At 40.2% G+C, this 26,458-nt stretch overlaps 2 protein-coding genes across 17 annotated transcripts in view; one reads left to right on the top strand and one right to left on the bottom strand.

Annotated features, from left to right (window-relative positions):
* The window catches only part of cacna1ab (calcium channel, voltage-dependent, P/Q type, alpha 1A subunit, b), a 111,451-nt gene that overhangs the window by 29,427 nt on the left and 55,566 nt on the right, over positions 1-26,458 (top strand). For all 16 annotated transcript variants that reach the window (XM_055009964.1, XM_055009965.1, XM_055009954.1 and 13 more), the window contains exons 6-24: positions 1,045-1,148; positions 1,259-1,374; positions 1,470-1,514; positions 1,957-2,049; positions 2,369-2,566; positions 4,945-5,057; positions 8,290-8,402; positions 9,984-10,115; positions 10,222-10,294; positions 10,843-10,963; positions 11,151-11,218; positions 11,680-11,786; positions 13,825-13,978; positions 16,538-17,145; positions 21,964-22,271; positions 22,973-23,105; positions 23,269-23,398; positions 24,454-24,513; positions 24,745-24,851. In XM_055009964.1, coding sequence (XP_054865939.1) covers positions 1,045-1,148; positions 1,259-1,374; positions 1,470-1,514; positions 1,957-2,049; positions 2,369-2,566; positions 4,945-5,057; positions 8,290-8,402; positions 9,984-10,115; positions 10,222-10,294; positions 10,843-10,963; positions 11,151-11,218; positions 11,680-11,786; positions 13,825-13,978; positions 16,538-17,145; positions 21,964-22,271; positions 22,973-23,105; positions 23,269-23,398; positions 24,454-24,513; positions 24,745-24,851 — 2,783 coding nt within the window. The remainder of the gene's footprint in view (positions 1-1,044; positions 1,149-1,258; positions 1,375-1,469; positions 1,515-1,956; positions 2,050-2,368; positions 2,567-4,944; positions 5,058-8,289; positions 8,403-9,983; positions 10,116-10,221; positions 10,295-10,842; positions 10,964-11,150; positions 11,219-11,679; positions 11,787-13,824; positions 13,979-16,537; positions 17,146-21,963; positions 22,272-22,972; positions 23,106-23,268; positions 23,399-24,453; positions 24,514-24,744; positions 24,852-26,458) is intronic.
* On the bottom strand, positions 17,569-18,851 carry LOC118469608 (uncharacterized protein K02A2.6-like). The gene has a single exon (XM_035943348.2). It carries the CDS (start codon positions 18,772-18,774, stop codon positions 17,605-17,607), a length of 1,170 nt encoding a protein of 389 aa, XP_035799241.2. The 5' UTR covers positions 18,775-18,851; the 3' UTR covers positions 17,569-17,604.

Genomic DNA, 26,458 nt, shown 5'->3' with positions numbered 1-26,458 from the left:
GCTATGCTAGTGGCAGTGACAAGCCGACAAACAGAACCATGCCTCAAAAAGGCAGTGAAAGGACACTGGTAGGAGGCAAACATGTATTAACCTACCTGCATAATGTAAAATATTTACTAAAGTGGCTTTGCAAATGTTTAATGAGGAAGGCAATTCAATACGTTTGTTAGACCTCGAGGAAACACCATATGTTTAGGTGTAGAAATACACCGTAAAAAAAGAATAGTTGAGAAAACTTAAAATTTCAAGACAACCTTTTGCAGTAAATTTTTTGAACTGTCTCAAAGATTTGAGTCATATTTCATTGTTGTACCAGTTGTATTTACTTTGTTCTGTCACTACTGTTAATTCTTCATTTGGCCAATATAAACATGTTTATTAGAGGAATAGTGTGATTCACAGAACTGCCTAAAGCTAATCAACCCCACAGTCATTTGTTTTTAAGTTATTTTTTTGAGAGACAGGAAAGTGGGGAGAAGAATGGCGAAGGATGAGCTGGATTCGAACCCATGACTGCCACGTATAATCCCTGTTTATGGGTCGTCTGTCAACCTGCCAAGGGAAAGAAAGCATGAGGACTTGCCCCTGCTGTGTATTCTGGGAAATTGTGTTTTTTTCCAACTTTGTTGTACAAACAACAAATTACATTTTCATCTTATTCACAATTACAAAGTTAGACATAAGGAGGTACACACGATTGGTCTGATGTGTATTTTCATGTCAAGTATTGCTATTTTAATTTTCATGTTCAAACAAATCAGAATACCAGCTCTGCTGAATAGACTGTATTTTTTTTTTAACAGTGTATTGAATGCAAACTAATTTTTTGTTTCTGCACTGGAAAACTTCACAGGGCACCTTTCACTTAAAGATTTTTCACAAATAATTTGAGCAGTAAAGCGCACAGTACCAGTTTGTATAAGATTATTTAGAGCCAAACCTGTGAGGTCATCATCAGTCCTGATTAGAGCAACAGAACCTTCACGTTTGTATGTATTACAGTATTACATGATCAGTAATCGCATGTATGTGTGTGTCTTGCAGAGCAACGATGTGGAGGGCAGTGCCTGGAACTGGATGTACTACATCCCCCTCATCATCATCGGCTCCTTCTTCATGCTCAACCTGGTGCTGGGTGTACTCTCAGGGTATAGCCCTTTCCAACACCATACACTTCTGCATGCTTTCTGTAATTTTGTACTTCGTTCTTTAAAAAATGAGCAGAGAGAAACAGAACAAATGACAAGTGTTCCCACAGTGAATTTGCCAAAGAGAGAGAGCGAGTGGAGAACAGGAGTGAGTTCCTCAAGCTGAGGCGACAGCAGCAGATTGAGAGAGAGCTCAACGGATACCTGGAGTGGATCTGCAAAGCAGGTCAGTGCTCACTGACAAACACACACTGTCGGTCGGAAAAACCAACCAGACCCTGAAACAACGTACTAACATCTTATTTCATTTAATTCCCACAGAGGAGGTGATTCTGGCTGAGGAAGATGCCACAGGGAACTTTGATGGTAACTAAACTTATTTACCTATGGTGTGCAAAGCTGCACCATAAGGGAGTGTAAAGCCAGAGGTACAGTACATAGAGAACAGAGATCAAGCAGATGATGGACGGCTTCATAATGGCAGTTTAGGTCACTAGTAGATTTGTTCAAATTAGCAGCAATAAGCAGAATGGCCTCGTGAATAAATAAAGGTACATGGCACGTATGTAAAACAAAATAGAACAAAAAAACTCTGAAAACACAGTTGTACTGAGCTGGTTTGGTAAAAGACTTAGCAATGTTTTAGTTAACAATGCCGAGCAATTTTAGAACTGCTCATTTAAATGTGTAAATGTGAGGTTTACCACAGTACAACAGCAAGTGACAGACTCTGTGGGAAGGGTGAGAAAGCGACATTTGAGAGATAGGCAGATGAAGAAACAATTCTTTTTTTTTTTATTCTTGCTAGGTACGAGGCGAAGGCCAACCATCAAAACCAAAAACAACAAGACGGAGCTGCTGAACCCTGAGGAAGGAGAGGACAACATGGGAGATGCAGTAGGTGAGACAAACAGAGAGTTGGATAGATTTTATACTGGGGACGGAAACATATGGAGGTAAAATACTTCTTATAATGCTCATTCACACAAGTCATTTCAGTTACATACTCTAACTCATATGAGAAGGTGAGAACTTTGTTATCCAGATTTGTTAACTGCAAGGACATCTGCAGCGTGGGAAAAAGCTAATTTGTCTTATGCCATTTTACATTAAGGATGAGTTTTATATTTTCCATGTTGGGCCTGGTGATGGGTCCTAAAAAGGAAATTGAATAAGTCAAATTCAAACACAGGCCGTCATGACTCTGTCCTTCTTCTTAGGTTTTGCACGCTCCAGTATTAAGAGCGGGAAAGATGGCTCCAGTTACAGTAAGAAAGAGCGACGGATGCGATTCTTCATCCGCAAGATAGTGAAGACGCAGGCTTTCTATTGGACGGTGCTCTGCCTGGTGGGCCTCAATACCATCTGTGTGGCTGCAGTGCATTACAACCAGCCTGAGCTGCTCTCTGACTTCCTCTGTGAGTAAACGCACACCAACACTGCATCACACACGCATACATAACACATATACTGAACATACAGTCAAACAGACAAAGTCTAGAACTTCACCTCCTTTACGAGGTTATTGACAAAGATACCGACTGACACGGGCATCAAAATTAGCACCCAGGATAGGACTTTAAGCCTTCGAACCTCACCTAGTTTCTGACAGTTTCTTTTTTTGTTGCTCCTGCCACATTTTTACTCACTGTGGACTCATTTTTACTGCAATAAAAAGTCCTGCAACTCTATGGAAGCAACAAAATTACAGCTAGAGGGAGCGAGAATTCAGAAATGTCTTTTTAGTTTAGAATGTCACAAATCACAAAAAAGAAAAACATGAACATTTAATTTCTCTCATAATTCATTTTCCATTTTTCATGCTTTTTCAACAGTTGAAAAAAAGCATCACGCATCACACGAAGAAAGCAACATGATTTTGATGAAACATATTGATTTTAAGCTTAGATTTGGGTTTTTTTCTGTGTTTTTTGACGGACCAGTGCACCACAAGAGGGATTTTAATGAGACGTATTGATTTTAAGTTGAGATTTTTTTCTTCTGATGAATGCATGATTAGTTAACCCCTTGACGCCTGAATTTATTTACAATTAAATTTAAAAAAAGTTTTGCATGTTTTTGCTTTCCAACTGATGCTAAAATAAATGGAGCTTGTTAATTTATCTGTTTCAAATATAACAGATATATAATAATAACAGATCCATAATAATTAGGTCCCACTCTGACCGGTCCCACCAGAAACCAGTGCTTTGAAAGGTTCTGTGGTACATATTGAATATGTACAAACCAGCATTGGAGGAATGGATACGCTACCTGCAGTCTGAATGAAAGTGGGATGATGCAAATTCACGACAATAGGCGTCAAGGGGTTAAAGACACGTCAGAAAGATGAAAACTGTTTTTTTACAGTTTGTTGCTCTGATAAATGGCATAAGTTGCCAGTTTTTTAAAGATAGTATGCCTTTCTAACATACTGGGTTTTGAGGTTCAGAAGTTTAAAATTCATTAAGGGCCAATTCCCAACTAAGCAAGAGAGAGAAGAAATAAATAAGGACACCAATCAAGACCATTGACTGTAGTATAAATTTTCCAGTGTTATAGCTTGTGCGTGATTGGTAATGCACATTTACACTATGTGCAGCGTGGTTTTGTTGGACTGACTTTGTCTAAAGGATACAAAACTCAACATCTGCAGCCACATATTTCACTGCTGCCCACTATCACTTCGTCCCAACCTGAATCATCTTTTTACACTTCAAATCTACTGTCTCCTCCCACACATAGAAACAAAGCATTTACAATTTCATCTCCTTTAAATAGCAGAAACACGGTGTGTTTTCTCTGTCTTTTCTGAAATACACTGTTTTCTTCTAAACGTTACAAACTTTTTCTGTATCCCTGCCTTGATTCTGTTTTACACAGTGCTTTGATAGTTGGTTGTGTCAGCTTTAAAGTGTGAGCTGAAAAGAAATGCTCTTTCAGGATTTCAAGTGGAAGACATCAACGTCATGTTCGCCGATTGACCCTCTGAACTCCTAGCAGTTCCCCAAGCAGCACAGGCATGGCTAGAAGTAGAGGAATTCAGAAAGGCCTTCTGTACAGTCTGTTTTACTTCTTACATTTGCTCCATTAATCACAAACTGCACCTCAGCCGAGAAGTCCCTGAACGTTTTACATGTGACTATTGGTCGCAGCTTCACAGTTGTGCCAAGAAGTGCAGACTTTTTTTATTTCATACAGTATTTTTGTAAAAAATATTTTCTTCTTCTTTGGCAAATTTTCAAATGAGACATGAGGAATAAAGTTATTTTCATAAAACGTAGTGATTTTAAGGCTAGGTTTGGTCAGACGTGGTAGTTAGGGTTGCAGTTGTAACTACTCGGTATCAATTCACGTTTTCTTTTGGATTTCCAGGCCTCAGTAGGTGCAGCTCACCGTCCCCAGTCGGTGTCCAGTCTCATTAGCATCTGAAGCTGTAGTTGCTGATGGAGTCCATTCATCCCCACACTGTCACACACCACTGGGCTCCTACTACTACTGACTTCCACTCATCTTTGTCTCATCCCTCCTTCCCTTTTTTCCCTCCACTCCCCTCTTCTCCCTATTTCCCCTCTCTTTTTTTTATCTGATTTTGTTCTTCGCCGCCTCTTTTTTCCTCTCTGTGACCTCCTTTTCTTTTATTTTCACCTCTCTCTGTCCACACATTTGTTTCACTTTCTGATCCTATCTCCTGCTTTCTGTCTTCTGATTTCCTTCATCCTCACCTTCCCTGACACATAATCCCTTTCTCCCACCTTCCTCACCTTCCTTCTCTCCCTCTCCTTCCTCCTTCCAGTCTATGCAGAGTTTATCTTCCTCGGTTTGTTCATGTCGGAGATGCTGATCAAGATGTATGGTCTGGGCATCCAGCCCTACTTCCACTCCTCATTCAACTGCTTTGACTGTGTGGTGAGTTCACACGCACGCACACACACACACACACACACACACACACACACACACACACACACACACACACACACACACACACACTGTGACTAAGTGAGAAAAAAACAACAAATTCAGCTCATAACTATGAGGTTTTGTCGACAAATTCAACACTCCATTTAATCATCAAATTTTAGAAATAGATTTTTCTCATGTTGTAGTGCAACAGAATGATTCAGCACTGCTTTAGTCAAAAATGTGCTTTTACACTAAATGTACAATAACTGTTCAGTCATCGGCTCTGAATACAGTGTGGTCTACTCCTACATGGGGTTTTATTCTAATTGTTTAACTATTTTCAGCAATTGGATTTTTGATTAACTTTAATGATTATTGACTTTAGAAAGTGTCCATGGCCGCAAGAATTTACAAAACATCAGTTTATGCCAGTCAGAGTCGTATAAAACTAGAAGTTTAAAGTGCCTTAAACAGAGCTGGGATTAATTATCTTGCTGTACAATAAACTATTTTTTAAATCTTGTGTTATTTTTTGATCTCCAAAAAACAGTGTAGAAAACATTGCTGATGGAGATGTCCTCCTGAGACCTGGCCCATTCATTGAAGTCCTCTGTCCTGGACATTTGTTGTTGTTCTCTATCTTTTGACTTATTTGAGCTATCCTACTAAATCCTCCTGGCCTTTCCAATTATATCTCAGTGACTGGGTGGAAAAATGGGAGCTTTGTTTTCATGCTGACACTAAATGGAGACGGCAGCAAAATGCGACTGTCAGGAAAAGATTAAAGTTGAGTCAAAAACTGTTAAGATATTGTCGTTTTGCCTATGCTAACCATATATTTTGTCGTTTATGAATATGTCAGAATTCAGTTAGAATTTTTGTCTTGAAAAATATTATCTCCTTTATGAATGTCAGCTGTAATGGACATGATTTAATGGGACTAGCTAATAGCTAGCTAGTCAGGTAGTTCTGTGTTTACATCCAAATTTCTGCCCCAAAACACGTCTCTTTATGGGGTAATAAACACAATGAATTTTTAAGTAACTAATGTAATAAATATACAGTTGTTTGTTACCATGTTTTATTCAGCCTCTTAATTTTTTACACTATTGTTAGTTAATTTAGTTTCTCAAAGTTTCATTAGAAAATGGATCTACATTCTTGTTTTCTTGTTGGCCGTTTTGATTTCGAATTGTCGCCATTTTGTTTTGTTTTATAGTAAAATTGTTCAGTTGTCTCTAATAAAAAAATATTTCAATAAAATTCTAAATTGTGAGCTGTTGTTTTAGCTCCAAAAAGGCAGGAAATAACATGAAAAGTCAAATTTTTAAAGATGCTTTTTGTCTTCGGTTCTCAGGAGGCTCTGGAAGCATCCTCCAGGCGTAACTATGAATCACTGAAGCGGTGGATACTTGAAATGTGACCAGAGAGGGCAGTCAAACATTGTTTTTCAGTCTCGTTGCTCTTTATTATTGTTGTTAAAGATTTCTGAAAGTTAATGAAGTAAAATACATTATCATTTGCATATTTTCCATAAAACAAATCTGTATTTTGTATTAAAATGCACATAGTGACAATTGACACTGTATTTATATGCAAGACTGGACCATAGCAGAAATATATCTAGATTTTTATTTTAAACAGTTTGATTAACACCAGAACCAACAATCCACTTTCTAGAAAAGAACCTGATGGAGCTCAGCCAACATGAAACTATTTGTAGTTTCAGATAACCTAAACACACGGCACATCTATAAATAAGATTCTGTATGACAGAAGGGCAGCTGAGTACACTATTTACAGATATCTGGCTTTAGCCTTTTGGAGATTTAAGCAATAGCCTCATTTGTGTGGTCATGTTGTGTCTTTTTGTGGTTGTTTTGTCTCATTTTGTTTCTTTTTTGGTCATTTTCAGACTGTTTTGTGGGCATTTTAGGTCTTTTTGTGGTCATTTTGCGCCCCTTTGTGGCTGTTTTCAGTCAGTTTGTGGTAATTTTAGGTGTTTTGTGGTCATTTTGTATCTTTATATGATAATTATGTGTCTCATTGAGTCATTTTGTGTTTTTCTGTGGTCATTTTGTGTCTTTTTGAGTCTTTTTTTTGTCATTTTGTGTTTTGTTGTCAGTTTGTGTCTCTCTACAGTCATTTTTGGTCATTTTCAGTCTGTTTGTGGTCGCTTTGTCTCTTTTTATGATAATTTTGTGTGTCATTGGGTCATTTTGTGTTTTTCTGTGGTCATTTGTGTTATTTTATAACAAAATATAACAAATTGTATCTGTGTCTCAGAAGTCCCTTTCCACTAAGTTCTCCATTACAAAAACACCTCTCAAGGAAGTGTGTTAATTCCAGATCACATGACCTGCTCCATATGATGTCATTTCCTCCTGAAGAAAAGACTGGCAAGACTCCAAGGCTTTCTGAGTTATTTAATATAAAGTAGTCAACAGGTTTACTGCAATATCTGTAGAAATCACTTTACATTTCAAGTTTACTCAGTTGTATATATAATATTTAGGAGAATCTTTCTCTAAAATCTCATGTGGTGTTTGGTTAAACTATGTTACAAAATGTCCCGCAATTATATATTGACCCATACATTAAAAGCCTTTTTTTTTGTTAAAGATAACATTTTTATAAGCAAGAAAAGTTTTTTGAATGGTTAAATCCACTGAAATAATGGTTAGGACCCAACCTGTAGCATGCATTTTAAAGATGACTCGATAAAAGTAGAGACTAGGTAGTTTAGTGGAGACATGAGACATTTTGGCATGGACCTCATTGATGTTAATATTGATATAAAGTTAATTCCTTATTAGTGATTATTGAGCTATCAACAATTTACACTAGAGTGGAAAATAAACATGCAATCCAAAAAAGTTTGGTTCAAGCTCAGATAAATAATTTTGTTAAAGTCTCGTGTTTTTTATGTATACATATGAAATATTTGTTCTGTCATATTTATTTACAATGGCCCAATTAATCAATAACTTTTAAATTTTAAAAATCCAGAATATAGATATTGTCATCAGCATCAGCCCCAAAAATTTGTCCTGCACTTTGGATATAATGTAGGTTAAGGCTGTGTGTAGTTTAAGTAAAACATTAATAAAATAATCCTGTGTCTCTTTGCCCATGACAAAGAATGATCAGATTTTTATTTTATCGTTCCTTTCCAACAAATAACGCTCAGTATATTCCACAGGATTGAGTGTATTTTTTGTCTGTGTGCATGCAGGTAATTGTGGGCAGTATCTTCGAGGTTGTGTGGGCCACCATTAAACCAGGCACATCTTTCGGTATCAGTGTGCTGCGAGCTCTGCGACTGCTCCGCATCTTCAAAGTCACCAAGTAAGTTTCTCTGTCATTGTCAGACACTCACCCGCTTACATATGCATGCGCTTCCATCAGCTCTCTCAAATACGACAGTGACGACAATGAGGGTTGTGATGACAGGTTGTGGCACTGCTTTGAAGGAGATTTTGGTGTTTCCGACTGAAAATCTTCGCACCGATGTAACATCTGAACAGTTTTGATGCTTTAACACTTTGACACTTGTTTGACGCTCTCCTCAGGAGAGATTTTAATTGGTTTTGGCTCATGCACGTCGCTCTGTTTTGTTTGCATGTTAACTTTCCTGCTTGTCACGACTCTGTTCATTTGGACAGTTCTCACTTGAAGAGGAGACTTAAAATCTCAGTGAGGACATCTGATTATGTTATGTTGAGATAATGAAATGAAAATGTGTAGAGCTGTGATGCGCAGCTTGAAGGTAGTTAGGTTTACACTGATGCGACCTGAGGGCTGTTCTACGCAGTGAGCGGTGTAGCAGGTATGTTGAGACGGACGTCAGAATTTTCAGTATCACGAAGGTGGTTCTTTTTTTTACCTAGATAGATCTCCATGGTAACTGATGCTGTGGAACTGACCGGGTAGGGAGCAGGTTATGTGCAGAGTTTTGGATTTAAATCGACTCTAACAAGTGTCTCCCTTAAACCAAAGCATTTCCTGACGATTATTTATGAGCGAGATGGATTCTCAGCTGAAGGAATATGTTGCATTTGAACTGTTGGTACTAAAACCACTGAATGAAGCTGTGAGGTTACAGTTTTGCACACTGTATACATCGCGTTGCCATGGGAACCCAACATTTACTTAGGCGGTTATGCAGAAATCGTATAAATGTGTTTTTATGTTTGGCTCTGATTTGCAGCCAGGGCTATTTCAGCTGATAGAATACAGATGAGAAAATTGATTATTCTATTAGTATTTATTTCAGAGAATATTCAATCAGTAACATTAATTTGACTCTGATTTGGCCACAAATTAAAGGATGGGACAAGGTCAGACCTAAATACACTTCACTACAATATCATGTTTAAATATATGTAGCTGTCTGTTAGAAAGAATCAGCTGCACTGATCAGTAAAATAAATACATTCCACACGTTTAACAGTTTTCTACCAGCATTCCTGTACTGCATCATTTGCAGTAGCAGCTTTTTATGTTGTTTTTTATATTTTATATTGCTCTCCAGTAAAACAACCTGTTGGCTGAAGCAGCTGCATACAGTTGTTTCATTCTCTGCAGAAGAAGAGTCGCATCACAGAGTTTTAAGCAGAAATCCTGAGTTAACAAAGAAAGTTGATAACACCTTTGTGATACCCGTTAACACAGACTGGGGTTTTAGTGTTTGTCGAGCCGACTCACACAAAGAAAGCCTGGCTATGTTATAGTGGCTTCACCATACAACCCTCGGGTTTTGCTCATTCTTGAATCTATGTTAGTCCTGAAGTTTACCGTCCCAGAAACCGTTATGAAGTTCTCTTTACTTTCTCATCTTCTCTGCCTTTCTCATTTGTTCACAATTTTGCTCCTCTGTCGTTATTCCTTCAAATACCTTCTTCTTATTCATATCCTTCTCCTCCTCAGATACTGGGCTCCTCTTCGAAACCTGGTGGTCTCTCTGCTAAACTCCATGAAGTCCATTGTCAGTTTGCTATTCCTCCTCTTCCTCTTCATCGTGGTTTTTGCCTTGCTGGGGATGCAGCTGTTTGGAGGACAGTCAGTATCAATAAAACATTTAAAATAAACTAAATTCTGAGTGTTGAATCAGGGTCTGTCTTGTTTTGTGTATGACTATAATGACATTTTCTTTGCTTCTTCTCAGGTTCAACTTTGAAGGCGGAACCCCACCCACTAACTTTGATACTTTTGCAGCGGCAATCATGACGGTGTTTCAGGTAGGAAATAAAGATTTGAAAATGCGTTTATGGTTCTGTACAAAATGAAGTTAGCATTGATAGTGTCTAGCCAGCAGGGTAGTTAACCTTCCTCAACACAGAACTGTCTGTGTACCATCAGTGTCACTTTTATGTTATTCTTTCAAGCATTTATGGCAACAAAAGTGGATTCATTCAATTAAATGTTATTTACAGTGTAGCTGAAAGATCTGGTCTTTTGGAAGCTGGACACTATGAATTTCTTTATTCCATCCATGGCCATCAGCACACTAACACATACTCATACATTTTCAGCAAGCTTGAACTGCTTAAAAAAGAGTGAAATTTAATGTAGTCCATTGTTGTCATGACCGGTGGTTAGTTCTGACCGAAGGTTAACACAGTGAATTTACAGTTTTATTTAAAAAAAAACGTGTTTGTTCCTATTTGTCTAAATAAATGACTTTGAATTCCAGATGTTTTGGGGGGTTTTTTTGGTTTGTTGTTTGTTTGTTTGTTTTCTTGATCCCTAAATGCATCCGACCCCTCACTGCTCTCTGTCTCTGTAGATCCTGACAGGAGAGGACTGGAACGTGGTGATGTACGATGGCATTGAGTCCCAGGGAGGAGTGAATGACAAAGGGATGGTCTTCTCCATCTTCTTTATTGTCCTCACACTCTTTGGAAACTGTATCCTCCCTTTACACTAGAATATACACACACTCAGCTGCACTTTTCCTCAACATTGGTGCATGTTTTTATCAGATTTCTTTCTTATATCTGCAGTGCAACATCTCTCCTCTACTATGCTCCTTCTGAGAAACTCAGCTTACTTGTCTTGAGCATCAGTGTTTCTCCCTAACTTCTGCCACCACAGACACTCTGCTGAATGTCTTCTTGGCCATCGCTGTGGACAATCTGGCCAACGCCCAGGAACTTACCAAGGTACACGATCACTGCAGAAAAAAGCAGTTCAGTTTCTTGTTGCAAAGCTACAATAATAGTTTTTTGTGTTTAGAATCAAACGACTGTGTGTAGTGTAAAATGTTTTGCCTGAACTGACAAACTCACAGAGAATTAGCATCTTTTTCTTTAGATAACAGGAAACTCTTTGAGCTCATTGTTTTGGTTTCATGTGTCAGCAGCAGCAAAAAGGGACTTGACATCTTTCTGAGGCCATATAACATGAAAACTCAGTGTTAAAGGCTGTGTTTTCAGCCTGTTGTTCCTGTCCTTAGGGAGCCAAAAGATTGTTTGATGTTACTCAGTATTTTTCCTTGTTTTCTGTTTTTATTGTTTGTTTGTTTGTGTTTTTACTTCCTTTATAATATTTCAATTTTATTTTACCAGTTGTGCCAGAACATTAACATTTAAATCGGCAGCACGTAACTCTTCTTCACCAATAGGACGAGGAGGAACAAGAGGAGGCAGCCAACCAGAAGACAGCGCTACAGAAGGCAAAGGAGGTGGCAGAGGTCAGCCCGCTGTCTGCTGCTAACCTCTCTATTGCTGCGTGAGTACACACATCTACATATGATCAAACACACACACCACAATCCAAGATGCAGTTTTTATGGCAGAGCTTTCTTTCCGAACGTTTCTGATTGGGAGGCATTGATGTACACACGATTCTCACTCGCAGGCACACAACATCACGCTTTCCCTATTCTCGTCCTCTAAAACATGATTAAGCGATTGTTCTGACAGTGAAAGGAACAGATTCTGGGCTTTGTGAAGCAAAGAAGACCGAGAGGCAGACAGTCTGTAAAATCTGCTCCTGGCAGCAGAAACAGCTGACAATAGGACACATCAAAATAATGCTCAAATAAACCCACTGCTCCTTTAGAAGTTATCAGAATCTTCAGTCAGTGTGGCGAGGTGAGCCTTTGACCGCTAGATTAGAGGCTGGTGGTTTTGTGATGTTCGAGGATAATTTCAGTAAGAAATGGAAGCGAGAGAATTCAGGTTTAGGTTTTTCCTGCGAGAATTCCTTTGGAACACAGGGATTTTACATTTAGTTTTTACAGTATTGATGTGCTTTGAATAAAAAAGACTAAGACTGGGTGCTCAACAGCAGCAGTTACCATCAGACATTCATCAGTTGATTCAGCTGTTAAGTGATTCTCAAAGCCTTTCAGATGACCAGCTCTGGTAACACAACATTTGACATGTTTTTGGTCAAGAATTTGGAACTGCTTTGTTTGAAACCTGTGAGAGATCTGTTGGCATTTCTCATTCTTGCGTTTCTCTTGTGGACTCACCATTGTCTATTCATTCTGAGGTGCTGTATTTCTTCATGGGTTTTCACGAGCTTCATACACAGTCAATGTGTCACATGATGCTTTCCAGACATTTTCATTTTTTCAGAATTTACTTGTTTCATGGCAGAAAAGCACAACACAAGACAAGTTTTAGGTCTGGCTACTGTTAGTATATTTCCTAAAGATGAGAAAGATGAGACTCCAGCATGCCAACATAAGGACCCATGCATCTGTGTTTCTCCTCATGGCCATGCCCACCCATAAACCCAATCCCAGCCTTCACACTCATGAGCTGTGAGACATGCTTTTGCAAGTATGTGAGGGCCCAGGATACTATTAATGAAACTTTTACTTGAGGGACTAGCACATGGTTCATAGTGAAAGTGGTACTTAGAAATATTTCCAAATATTGATGGCTTTTGTGACTTTTAGTAGTTTTCTAAAACGTTTAACACTGTAACGTTACAAACAAGGAATGATCAATAAACTGAGCAGCTAACCAAACTGCAAATAGCATGTAGTGCAGATTCACTTTTTCTTTCAATGGCAATCCATTGTTGTCATACAATCATGCTAATGTGTCCCATTTTTAGCCCTCATTGCGGTAGGTCTTGGGGTAGAGACTGAGATTGGGCTGAAGACATTACATTGGAATTAAAAGTTCAAACACAGACATTTAAAGATTTATAATACAGTGGAATAAATGTCTTGCATACAGCAGCTGATGCCCTGTCAACACCTTCACTAATGATTCTTTTTTAACCGCCGGCAGTAGACTTTTTGGTGCAGTATCACAAGTATCCATTCGTATAAATTGGGAGCAAGGGACTGGGGATGTCATGTTGTACCACTCAGATGGTTCAGAGGGTTTCAGTTCATTCTTACTGTTCCATGGTCTCGCATCTAACTGGCAGATCGTTAGTATTTCTAGTACGACTTCTGTTTTATTCTTATTCATGCCAGAATTCATTGTTTCCCTTTCAAAGGTGCACCATTACTATTTTACTCGTCCCTTGGGAATCTTGCAGTTTTGTCCTGAAATCTATAATCCTTTCTCTCCTTTTTTTGTCACACTCATTCATCCTCTGCTCTTCCCTCGATATCACCCTTACATTCATTACAACATCCCTCCTTTCCTCATCATCCTTCCTCTTTCTCTGGATTCTCTTCCTGTCTCGCTTGCTCTCATTTTCGTCTCTCTATCTCTGCTATTCTAAAAACTCCTCGCTATCTTTTTCATCCCACCTTCCTTCACAAAATTTCCTCTTGTCCTCCTCCCTCTGCCAACAGTAAGGAGCAGCAGAAGAACCACACCAAGGGCAACAAGTCGGTGTGGGAGCAGAGAACAAGTGAGATTCGCAGACAGAACCTGATGACGAGTCGCGAGGCGCTCTACAATGAGCTGGAGCAGGATGACTGGAAGGTGGGAGGGGAGGGAGAGGAGGTGAGGACTTCCCCCCAACAAAGACACAAATACACACACACATATATATATATATATATATATACAGTCTACTTCTGATATATATGATGAATATTTGTTGTCAGGTGTGTAGAGTGAAATCATTAGTTGTTATAACTACTTAAAGGGATATCGTCACCCATGTTCAACCACCTCAGGCCAAACACAGTTCTTGTTCCCAGGGAATAAACAACTCTTGGATGAGACTAGAAAGATCAAAATTAAAAGTGTATGTGACTGGATGCACATTGAATACAAACATATATTCAGCCCTTCTGTATTCAGTGGCATTTTAAAAAGACCTAGCCAAACACCAGTGAAACATTTTAATCATAAAAAAGGAACCTGACTGTTCTTGTCTATTGTTCTCCAAGATTTTCAGAATTGCACTGCAGAAGAAATTTCCCTGCGTTTTTCTAAGTTTTCAAGTTAAGCCATGATCTTCAGATTAAGTTCATCTTAAAGTGTAATGTGCAGGATGAAAGATATGCTTTCAGAAATTTAAGAGTAATAAACCTGATCCCCATTAATGGTTGACAATGATAAGGAACTTCCTCTGTGACAAAAGCTTCCAGTCAATAAAACTCTCATTGTTTGGTTTTTCCCTGATTTCATGTATTCAAAGCTGCCATGTTACCAATGCTTTGCTCATTGTTGTGCAACTAAAAATAAGTCATAAGTCATTTAAGATGAGCTGGGAATGTTGTTCTTGCTGGCCTTCAGTGGTTTAACATCTCACATTGCTGCAGTGAGGTGGAGGTCTGCTGTACGAGGGTCTGTACTTCACGTCATCAGGGCTAGAGGTGGTTACAGAGAAAACATCTAACCACACCTAGCCACATTCATCAATAATTCTGTGCCAACAGCAATCAAACAGACTTTCTTTCATTTCAGCTTTCAGTCTATGTTAAATTACTCTTTAATGACATTACATTTGGCCCATCTGTATGTAATATGTAGTGACGTGCAGTGGAACCACTGGACTAACACAAGGGCCTGACCTGCTTTTTAACCACTGTGTATTCTGGGTCATGCTGTACTCCACACATGTTTTAATTCCAGGGTGTAATATCCCTTTAAGCCTGTGAAAGACTTTTATTATTGCGCTATCTGCTGCTATGTGGGACGGCTTGAAGCTGCGTGCTTGGAAGCAATGCATTATTAAAGTGGGGCATGCAGAGAAATCCAGAGCTGTACCCAGGAAGGCAGTGGACTTAAAACTGGAGTGGGTGTCGTGCAACATACTTCAAAAAATTACGTGAAAAAGAAAATGATCAGGAGTCGGCTGGATATTGTTCGGCAAACTGACTGCAGCAGAGCTGTTGTGGCATTTTGTGGCTCTGGAAAAATACGTGACCGTTTTAATTTCAAACTGTTCATGTGGAGCCAAAAAGGGTGAACTGTTTCCCGAACTATGTATATCTGTGGCTCAGGGGAGGGAATGGGCCGGGAGCTTGAGCAAGTGCAGTAAATTGTGGGATTATTCTGGGTTAACTGGTATATGTTAAGTATGACTTAAAGAAGGCCAAAATTAGCCTGGACTAAATCTGATGTACCAGCTTTGAAGCAAATTGCTACTGCAACCACAAAAAACGAAATATAATTGTTATGCATTTTGCTTGGTTGTATGAGCATTTGCTTCGTAAAACTGCCACCCCGAAAGCTTCAGACATGCATGGATGTCAGTAAGGCAATAATAATTATTTTCTTTATCGCTGTAGTTTTGTTCTAGAACAGCAAAATACTTTTTCTTTCTTCATGAATTGTTACTGGACATGTCATTCAGCAGTAGAGACTATTATGCTACTATTCATGTTTTAAAAAAATACATGTGACAGTAAATGATCCCCCAGATAAGAGAACATAATTAATTCAAATGGTAAAGTGTAATAAAAAGTAGGACTCCGTAGTTCCGTGTCATAAGAAACTATGTGGATGCAAAGACACTGCATCATTTTCTATCAATTTAGAAAAACAGGTGGTTAAGATATTTGTCAACATATACTGCTGGATTGTGAATGACTGAACATTCACTAAAGATACATCATCAAAGTTTAAAGGTGTCCTGTTAGTTAGAGTTGTGCTCTGGACTAAAAGGGTAATTTCACTCAAACTACTATCAGACATTTGCCATTGTATGTTTTATGTGCTAATTTTGAGGTTATCAGTCTGAGATTTCTGTTTCTACTCCAGTACAGGTGAAGTAAATCAAGTTTTATCTATTGACTTTTTAAAAATCAAAAGCAGCATCTTGCCAGAAAGAAGGTCATGATTATGCTGCAGAATTTGGAGAATGCTGTCAAATTTTTGAATGAATTTGAAATTTCATACTTGAAGTAAAAAAGATTATAGAGAAGGAGAAAGAAAAGCAGGGAAGCATATTATTGCTAGCAGCAAAGTTTCAAGAGCAATCGTCTCTCATCGTCTGGTCATGTACAATTATTCTTTACGTTTAGTTGCCTTTAGGAGTAAGTTTTTAAGATGTCTGAGGTTTTAATACCACTAACACCTCAGCTCTACTCCCTTCTTACCTTGACTCAGGTGTCCTACCCACGAAAAGCACGCGGTGACATGAAAACCCACTTGGATCGGCCCCTGGTGGTGAACCCACAGGACAACCGCAACAACAACACCAACAAGACCCAACCTGGTGAGCTGCCTCTGGACCAGGAATACCAGCGTCAAGACATAGACCACTGCCGTCGTGCCGCCCACTACTACCACTACCACCACCGTCCCCATCAGAATGCCATCGGGCCACACAGCGCAGAGACAGGCCAGCTGACGGAGACCCGCATGGAGCACGGCTTCAGCTGCACGTCTCTGGGCAACACTGAGGGGAGCGTGGAGGGCCATCAGGGGGAGGAAAGGCACAGCCACCGCAGCCATCGAGGCCATCGGCACAGGAACAGGGAATGCAGGGAGGCTCGCAGCGTTTCTCCCCACCACAGCGAGGGGATGCAGGGCAACAACGAGCACAGGAGGTCCAGACAGCATCGCAGGGCAGCAAGGGAGGGGGAGGAGGGCAGACGACACCGATCCAGGGGGACAGAGGGCGAGGGGGACAGAGGCGAGGACGGGGAGGGAAGAAAGACGAGACGACATCGTCATGGCAACCAGGAAAGAAGCAGAGGCCATCGCATGAGAAAGTGAGTGAAAGAAGGTTTATTTTCTCAATGCATTACTGTCAAATTACAGCCTGTAGTTAGTTTATCTAAGAAAGTAAAAGGTGTAAAGAATGTATTTAATTTCCCTAATATTTGTTATGTTTAGAAGAAGGCAGGACGACCGGTCATTTTGTATTAGCTTTTAATGAAGCAGCCAGCAACACCATGCTACAGTCAGGCAACAACAACAGCGTTCCCGCTCACAGCGTAACATACGTGATCTGCGTAGGTACGGGTGCCTGGAGCACACACTTGAATACATCACATCCCCATTTTTAACAATATATATATATATATATATATATATATATATATATATATATATATTTTTTTTTTTTTTTTTTTTTTTTTTTTTTTTTTTTAAGAACTAAACATTACTTTAACTTGTATTTATTTACTTTTTCCTCAACAGAGACCTTTCAGTGTACTCCTAAATAAACATTACTCTCTGTATCTAGCAGGTACTTTTACTGCTCTACCAGATCTAGTTTTGTAGGCATTAGCATCAGGGATGTAAATTGAAGTCTGTGTACCCTGTGCATTGACTTGTTCAGTAAAATCATTGTCTTGTGACTGGAAACTCTCAGTAATACAATTAGGCATTTGTGTGTCCATTTCAGTGTTAATGTCCTGTCCATTTGTTGTTGGAAACGTACTCTCTTCAGTTGTACGTAGGTGTTTACGATTCCTCCTGTAGATTCTTCCATCCGGTGTGCGAACCACAAATGAACGAGGCTGCTGATGTTTGTGCAGGACCACTGCAGGCTGCCATGTCTCTCCTCTCTGGATCCTGGCATTGTCTCCTGCTTGCAAGTCTGGCAGTGTCCTTGTTTGTCTATCAAAGTACAGTTTCTGTTTCTCCTGATTCTCTTTCAGTTGCTGATGAACCTTTTCCGATCCATTAGGAGTGAGTAGCGATGTTGACGTTGGCAGTTTCGTTTTAAGCCTTCGTCCCATGAGTAACTGTGCTGGGGACAGTCCAACATTCTCCAGGGGTGTATTTCGATACTCCATAAGAGAAATGTAGGGGTCGCTTTTGCTGCACTCCGCTTTCTTCAAGAGATTCTTAACAGTCTGTACAGTTCTCTCGGCCTGTCCATTGGACTGAGCATGTGTGGGACTGGACGTAACATGTTTGAATTCCCAGCTTTCCGCAAAATCTTGGAACTCGGCACTGGCATACTGAGGACCATTATCTGAGATGACTACGTCCGGTATGCCATGTCGAGCAAATATTGACTTCATAGACACAATAACACTGCGACTGTTTGTGTCCTTTAGCTTCATGAGTTCCGGGTACTTTGAAAAATAGTCCACACACAATAAAAACTCAGATCCATTGTAGTGAAAAAGATCAGTCCCTACTTTCTCCCACGGCCTGTTTGGTACTGGATGTGAAAGTAGTGGTTCTCTTGGATTGCTATTTCTGTGCTCGTTGCAAACTGCACAACGTGACACAACATCTTCAATATGTTTTGACATGTTAGGCCAGTACAGTACATCTCGGGCTCTTTCTTTACACTTCACTATTCCCAGGTGCGATTCATGGATTTTCTCCAGCATCTCCTGTCTTAGCTGAGTTGGAACAATGATTTTTTCTCCTTTGAACATTAGTCCTGATGTGAAAGTGATCTCATCCCTAAATGTCCAATATGGCAAAATGTCTTTTTGTACTGCACGTCTTTCATTTGGCCAGCCTTTTACAACCATGTCTTTTAGTAACTGCATTTCAGCATCTTCCTCAGTAGCTTTTTTAAACTTAAGCAGCTTTTCCTCTGACATTGGTAGTTGTAATGTGACAAGGCTCACCTCAAGCTCTTTCTCAAGTAGCTCCTCCTTTTGTTCTTTTAGAAAAGCTCGGCACAGTGTGTCTGCGATGTAAAGTTCTTTTCCAGGTTTGTAAGTCACTTTTAAGTTGTATCTTTGAAGTCTAAGTAGCATCCGTTGAAGCCTCATCGGAGCTTGATGCAATGACTTTTTAAAGATGCTCTCCAATGGCATGTGGTCACTCTCTACTTGAACGTCTTTTCCATATACCTACTGATGGAACTTTTCACAGCCATAGACAATAGCAAGTAGCTCTTTTTCAATCTGAGCATATCGTTGTTGACAGTCGGTGAGTGCCCGTGATCCATATGCTACAGGCTGTCCATCCTGCAGCAGGACTGCTCCTATTCCTTCAGAACTCGCATCAACCGACAGAGTGACTGGTTTATTAACGTCATAGAACTTCAAAGTTGGTGCATTTGTGACTAGTTGTTTGAGTTGCTCAAAACTCTTTACTTGCGCCTCCTCCCAGTGCCATTCCACATTTCCTTCAAGCAGCTTTCTTAAAGGTGCACTGACGTCTGACAAGTTTGGTATGAACTTGGCAAGGTACTGAATCATACCTAAAAACCTCAACAGTTCTTGTTTGTCCTTTGGTGGAGGTAACTGTGTCACAGCTCTCACTTTTTCCTCATCCGGTTTCAAGCCATTGTCTGTAAGAGTATGTCCTATGTATTTGATCTCATTTGTCCTGATGAAGCATTTGTTTTTGTTAAGCTTCAAGTTGTATTCTCGTGCTCTGTCCAACAGCTTTTTGAGTCTGTGATCATGCTCATCCTTAGAGTCTCCCCACACCAGTAAGTCATCAATGATGTTAACAACTCCATCCAGATCCTCAATCATTTGCGCAATGGCTCTCTGGAACACTTCTGGTGCTGATGAGATACCAAAAGGTAACCTCAGGAACCGATATCTGCCAATGGGGGTATTGAATGTGCAAAGCTTTGAACTTTCTTCATCAAGTTTAATCTGCCAAAATCCCTGATTAGCGTCAAGCACTGAGAAAAACTTGGCATTCGGCATCCGAGAAACCACTTCTTCTACCGTGAGTAATGGGTAGTGTTCACGTTTTATTGCTTGGTTCAAGTCTTTTGGGTCCATGCAAATACGTATTTTCTTTGGTTTTACTACGGTAACCATACTGTTCACCCATTCAGTTGGCTCTGTCTGCCTTGTTATTACTCCCATATTCTCCATACGGTGTAGTTCTTGCACAACTCTGTCTCGTAGTGCAATTGGTATTTTCCTAGGGGCGTGAATTACAGGCGTGACTGTGTGGTCGATCTGTATGTGGTGCTGACCAGGTAAACATCCCAGACCATCAAACAAATCTTTATAGTCTTTAAGAATGTCATGCTCTTTTGTCACTTCATACAGTCTTTTCACTAGACCTAGTTTTAAACAGGTTGCCCCTCCTAAGATAGTAGTAACATCCTCTTGAGTGATTTCAAACTCAATTTTGTGCCTTTGGCCTTTGTACTCACATGTCAGTGATGTCTTACCCAATGCTGCCACCTTGTGTCCAAAGAAGGGAACTAGCTTGGTTTTACTTGCTTTGAGTTTTGCATTTACTCCTATTGCATTCAATGTATTTATTGACATTGCATTACAGTCTGCACCTGTATCCAGCTTGAATGTCACCATTTTGTCCTTTATCTTGAATCTTTCAGTCCATATTTCTTTCTTCTCTGAAGATTTTATTTCTCCGACGCTTTTGTTTTCCTCCACAGCAACAGTCCCAAGGAACATATCATTTTCAGTTTCACTTTTGTTAACGGCATGGACTTTCTTTCCGTACTGCCTCCGCTGCTCTTGAGATCTGCACATCTTGGCAAAATGATTCTTTTTATGACAAGAGTTGCACGTTTGACCAAATGCTGGACAGTTTTTTCCATGTTTTAGTCCACATCTGTTGCAATTTGTTTCTTTTTGGTCAACTTTTCCTGTTTTTGGTGTGCTTTTCACATCCTTCGTCCTGACTGTTCTCAGTTTATTTACTTCAGCTTCTTCGGTGAGTGCTTTTACTTGACTTGATGTGATTTCACTTGCTCTGCATATATCAATAGCTTTGTCTAAGGTTAGGTCTGCTTCTCGTAATAGCCTCCCTCTTACTTGATCATTTATTATGCCGCATACGATTCTGTCACGTACCAGTGAATCATGGAGATTTCCAAACTCACAGTCCTTGGCTTTGTTCTTCAAATCCGTGACATAGGCGTCAATGCTTTCAGCTTGTTTCTGCGCTCTCGTGAAAAACATGTCGTATGTAGGGCAAGTTTTTTCTTGGTTCACAATAGTCTTGAAACTTCTTCTTTAGCACCGCTATTTTGTCCTTTTCATCCGCAGTAAAGTGAAAAGTGTTGCTAACTTTAATAGCCTCTTCACCTGCGACGTGAAGAAATGTCGCGCATTGTACCTTCTCTGACTTTTCCGCAATGCCGCTTGCTGTGCAGAAAAGTTCGAAGCGTTGAAGCCAGTTTCTCCAATTTTCCGCTAGGTTGCCGTGCAAACTCAGGTTCTGTGGTGGTTGAAACTGTGCCATCTTTCCGCGTTATCTTCTGACACCATGTTATGTTTAGAAGAAGGCAGGACGACCGGTCATTTTGTATTAGCTTTTAATGAAGCAGCCAGCAACACCATGCTACAGTCAGGCAACAACAACAGCGTTCCCGCTCACAGCGTAACATACGTGATCTGCGTAGGTACGGGTGCCTGGAGCACACACTTGAATACATCATAATATTGTCTTCGGTGAGCTATAGAGTACAATCCTGTCTGTCTAATTAACAGCTTAACGGTGTGTTTTCTGTGTGTGTTGAGTAGTACTGGAGACAGTAGTAGTGAAAGAAGTTTCTGAGGAGGCATTCCATCTATCATATATCGGTGCTCATTTCTTGTTTCTCATCTTATTTTTTTCTTCTTTCCCTAATTGCTTATTTCTTTGTCTCTCTTCAACCCCTTTTCGTTCTCCAGGGAGCACCACAGCACCGGCCCCAACCTCTCCACCACACGACCCATACAGCAGTACAACGAGGACTTGGACAACTTCCGCAACAACAGCAAACTGGCCAGCGCCCACGAGCATCCTTATGCTCTCCCACCAGATCACCCCGACCATCCCGACCACGTTAACAACCTGCTCAACTGTCGTGACGCTGACACCCACACCCTGCTTCACAGCATGGACAGCCTCATCCTGACTAGCATGGCCAAACCCGAGTACACAACCATAGACATGCCCCCTGTCTACCCCTACCCCTCAACCAATGCCATCTTACAAGGTGAGCATCTCAGGGACTCTGGCATGTGCGGAATTGTTGTGAAAATACAGAATGAACTGGACTGGAGACTTCCCATAGAGACCATAAAGTTAGGGCATGTCAGAGACAGATTTTAAGCAGCTGTCAGGGGCCAAGATATTCTGATTTGTACTGCCTTGTATGGGTCAAGCTCCAAAAACATTGGATGCTCCAGTTTCTTTAGTGTTTGTCTTTCATTACCCTCCCTGTCTAGTCCATGTCCACATCTTTAACACGTCATATCCACAGTTTGCAACACAGGTTCTGTTCTGTTCAATTTTATTTATATAGCACCAATTACAGGTCACATTGTCTCAAGACGCCTTACAGAACCCAAATGCCTGATGTCATATGCCATATATCCTACATTGCAATAGTTCTTGTCTACAAGAAGAAGCAAAGACACATAGGAACTGTCACTTGAATCATTTTGTCACTTCACTCCTGTAGAACACTTTGTACAAACTGAGTAGTACTCATCAAGTACTCTCAGTGAGAGTAAATTAGAAGTGACATTGCAACTTTTAGAAATATTGCTTTAGTGTATGGTCCAAATCCAGCCTCATTCACTCCTGCTCCTTGGAACAATGCTGGTGGACATCCTTCATGTGTTTAATGTCCTGCTCTGGTGAAGCTGACCTCTTTCTGTCTGTCTGTCTCTGTTTTCTTTTTGTTTCGCTCAGTGAACAAGAATGCCAACACCGACCAGAAGAAGAGCGAGGAGAAGAAGGAGGAGGAGGACGAGGGTGGAGATGAAGATGGTCCCAAACCAATGCCTCCCTATAGTTCCTGCTTTATAATGTCTACCACCAACCCGTGAGTATAAGTGTCTGTGCAAAGACAGACTGAGAACGTTGTACTGCATCCTTATTGCGGACAGAATAGTTATTTAAGAGGAAAGTTTTTCTCCCCAGGCAAGAAATATAGTGTGTTTTGTGTTTTTTTTGTAAACGTGTGCATGTGTGTGCGTTTGCTCCAGGTTTCGGAAATGCTGTCACTACATCCTGACTCTGAAGTATTTTGAGTTCAGCATCCTGTCTGTCATCGCTATGAGCAGCATCGCCCTCGCTGCAGAGGACCCTGTCTGGCCTGACTCACCACAAAACAATGTGAGACTTTACTGTGTGTGTGTCTGTGTTTTTCTGTCTGCTAATGTGTGTGCCTCTACATCCCTTTGTAAATGAAAAATCTCCTGATGATGTGAAGATGAGCAAAGTAGTTTCAAGTGAGGACATGTGGACAGGTTTAGGATTAGACCATGGCTATGAAGTGAGGCTATTATGTTAGACTAAGAACACCAAGTGAAGGCTGTAATTATTGTGGGACTCTGCTGTAATTCAAAATATGATTTTTACAATAAAAGTTAGAGGCCGAAGCTGGTCATTGTATGTTATATGTCAAGTTTTATACATAACTACACCTGTCACAGACAGTTTTAGTGTCAATTTTCAGTGTTTTTTTATGAAATAAGATCCCAAATGGCATCATTTTGTAGTGCTTATACTACCTGCTGGATGATGTTTAAAAAACAACTATTTTGGCTGAAGCTCTGAAAAAACTTTGCAAAACAAATGTTTTAAGAAGGGAGGCAGATGATGCTTTCATCTGATGTCCACCGTCATCATAGCATCAGATTTCTACTGAAGCTCCTACGATACCATGAAAAGGTTTTATGAAATGAACACAATTCTCCCACCTACTTTCTTTATTGGCACAAAACTTGGATTGAAGCTCTGTACTGTGGAGTTTTTTATTTTATTTTTTTATCTTTAATCCCTGCTGGCCAGCGCTAGTACTGACTGTTACCTAGTGTTGTTAATTATTCCAAAATAACTGGAAACACTCGCATGACCACTTCGAATCAAGATGTAGTAAACATGAAGGATAATTTTAAACCAGGAAAGAATATTGGGGGCAGAGAAATAGTGAATAACCTAAATTATAACAAATGGATGTTGTGAAATTACATTTTGAGAACAAACAATGAAAATAGGATTAAGATTAGATTTAGGATTAGGCTTGGACTGGTGTCTGATTATTTGTCTCTTTTTCTGTTTTTGTTCATCTCTCCTGCTTCGTTTGTCTCGTATGTTTTTCACTCTGCTTCTCTTTCTCATCCTTTCTCGCTGATGATTATATCTTACGGTGTTGTGTTGCTCTGCAGGTGCTGCGTTATTTTGACTACGTTTTCACAGGCGTCTTCACATTTGAAATGTTGATCAAGGTAACACAGTATCACTGTGTGAGTGTGTGTGAATGCATTTTTACTTTTTTTGCCTTTATTTTTGTGTGATTGTATAATATGTTTTTGTGAACGTATTTGCTTTTGTGCAAATGTTCTGTAACTGTTATTGTCAGTGTGCGGTGTGTCAGAGTGTAAGTGTACTGACTGAGTGTGTACCTGAGTTACTGTTTGTGTATGTATGTGGTACTGAGCACGTTCCATGTCTTCCAGATGGTGGTGCTGGGCTTGTTTCTCCATCAGGGCTCCTACTTTCGCGATCTGTGGAACATTCTGGACTTTATAGTGGTTAGTGGTGCTCTGGTGGCCTTCGCCTTCACGTAAGTGCCCCCTCCACCCTCCTCTTCATCATGTTCACCACCTACACACATTCCACCATCCACAGAAAGACCCTCATCGCACAGCCTTGTACGTCCGATACAACAGGCAATGCTGATCTTTTTCTCCTATCGTCTGAACCCGCTGTACTCCAGAAATCATCACCTCCCGTTGTTGCATTTCTACTCTTTGTACTTTTCTTTCTCTGTCTCTGATTCTCCTCCAGTCTGTCTTTTTCTCTACCTCCTTTATGTCTCTAAACTTTCCTTGTTCTTAAAATTCTTACTCCTTCCTCCAATTTGTTCTTTTCTACTTCCCTACTGACAGCTTCAGTCCTGCCTTCTTCTCTTCTTTGTTTACTGTCGATCTTTCTCCTCTCCATTGTTCTGAAACCCTCTTTCCTTCAGTCGTTGTCTTTTTCCAGTCTGCAGTCTACCCTGCCACTCTATTTCCATCTTGGTCCATCACATGTGACATCATATCAGCAGGTCTTTCTCTACGTTTCAGTGCCACCTTCATCTCAACAACCACCCAAGATCCTTAACTAAAACCTATCCCTGATATGCTTCACCTGAAAGATCCTCACCATCTCTTACCTACACTCTAAAACGTGAAGGGGCTTCAAGACGTTTAGCTTTTTTTTGATTCGGCATTCTTTGGGAAATCTCTGGGGAAACCCCGCAGAACCCATTGGGAACCATTGCTTACACAAAAGTTTGTTGTTGTATAGTCCTTTACTAGTGAGGAGCCCCGGTGACGGAAGTTTGTTTTTAGAGTGTAGTTCCACTATTTCCACCCACTCCCCACCCTCCATGAACCCCAAACCTTGCCTGAAACACTCACCCTAACAACGACCCCAAACATCATTCCCCTCAACTGTCTAATAAACTATAAAGCACCTGCTCCTGTTCAACATTTTCTCGTCCCAACCTTCCTTGCTCCTCTTCCCTTGTTTCCCCTATTTGCCGATCCATGCCGCTCTGATTTCCACCAACCAGGCCGTGAGTCATCCCTTCCTCTTTTCTTGCATCTAAAGCCCTGACTTTGATCCCTCAAACCCTTCCTTAACAACACACATCCCCAAGTCCTACACAGCCTTGGTCCCTGCTGATGCCTCCTCCTCCTACCAGATACCTTTCCACTCCCTCTGTCATAAGAACTCCTCTTCATCCTTACATTTTGTGCGTCTCCTCGTTTTCACGGTCTCAGCCCCCTTAAACCTTGCTTATTCCTAACATAGAGAAATGACAATTGGCAAACAAGGGAACATTATATTGCTTTTAGTTCTCTCAATTTACCTCTCCAAACTGAAGCACAAAAAATCCTTTGTCTGAACAAGTGTTAGATGGATGACATACGACTACTTGTACAGTTCTTCACACTGCAGAAAAGGTCATCCAGAGTAAAGAGTTGTGAATAAAGTTATAGAAATAAAATTCTCACAAATTTGCATTTCAGTGAGCATTCTTATGTTTCCATCTTGTTTTTTCATGCTGGGACATTGTTCCTAGCTGGTAGTACAACTTTAAGACAAAACTTGTTTATTTCTTTGTTTAAACAAGTTCAATATACAAAGCTGACCACATGACAGTCTTTATCAGATGGACAG

This window comes from Amphiprion ocellaris, chromosome 4 (assembly GCF_022539595.1).
Source record: "Amphiprion ocellaris isolate individual 3 ecotype Okinawa chromosome 4, ASM2253959v1, whole genome shotgun sequence".
Classification (NCBI taxonomy): Eukaryota; Metazoa; Chordata; class Actinopteri; family Pomacentridae; genus Amphiprion; species Amphiprion ocellaris.
The sequence above is the reverse complement of the archived record's forward strand: the minus strand, read 5'-3'. Positions and strand labels throughout refer to the sequence as shown.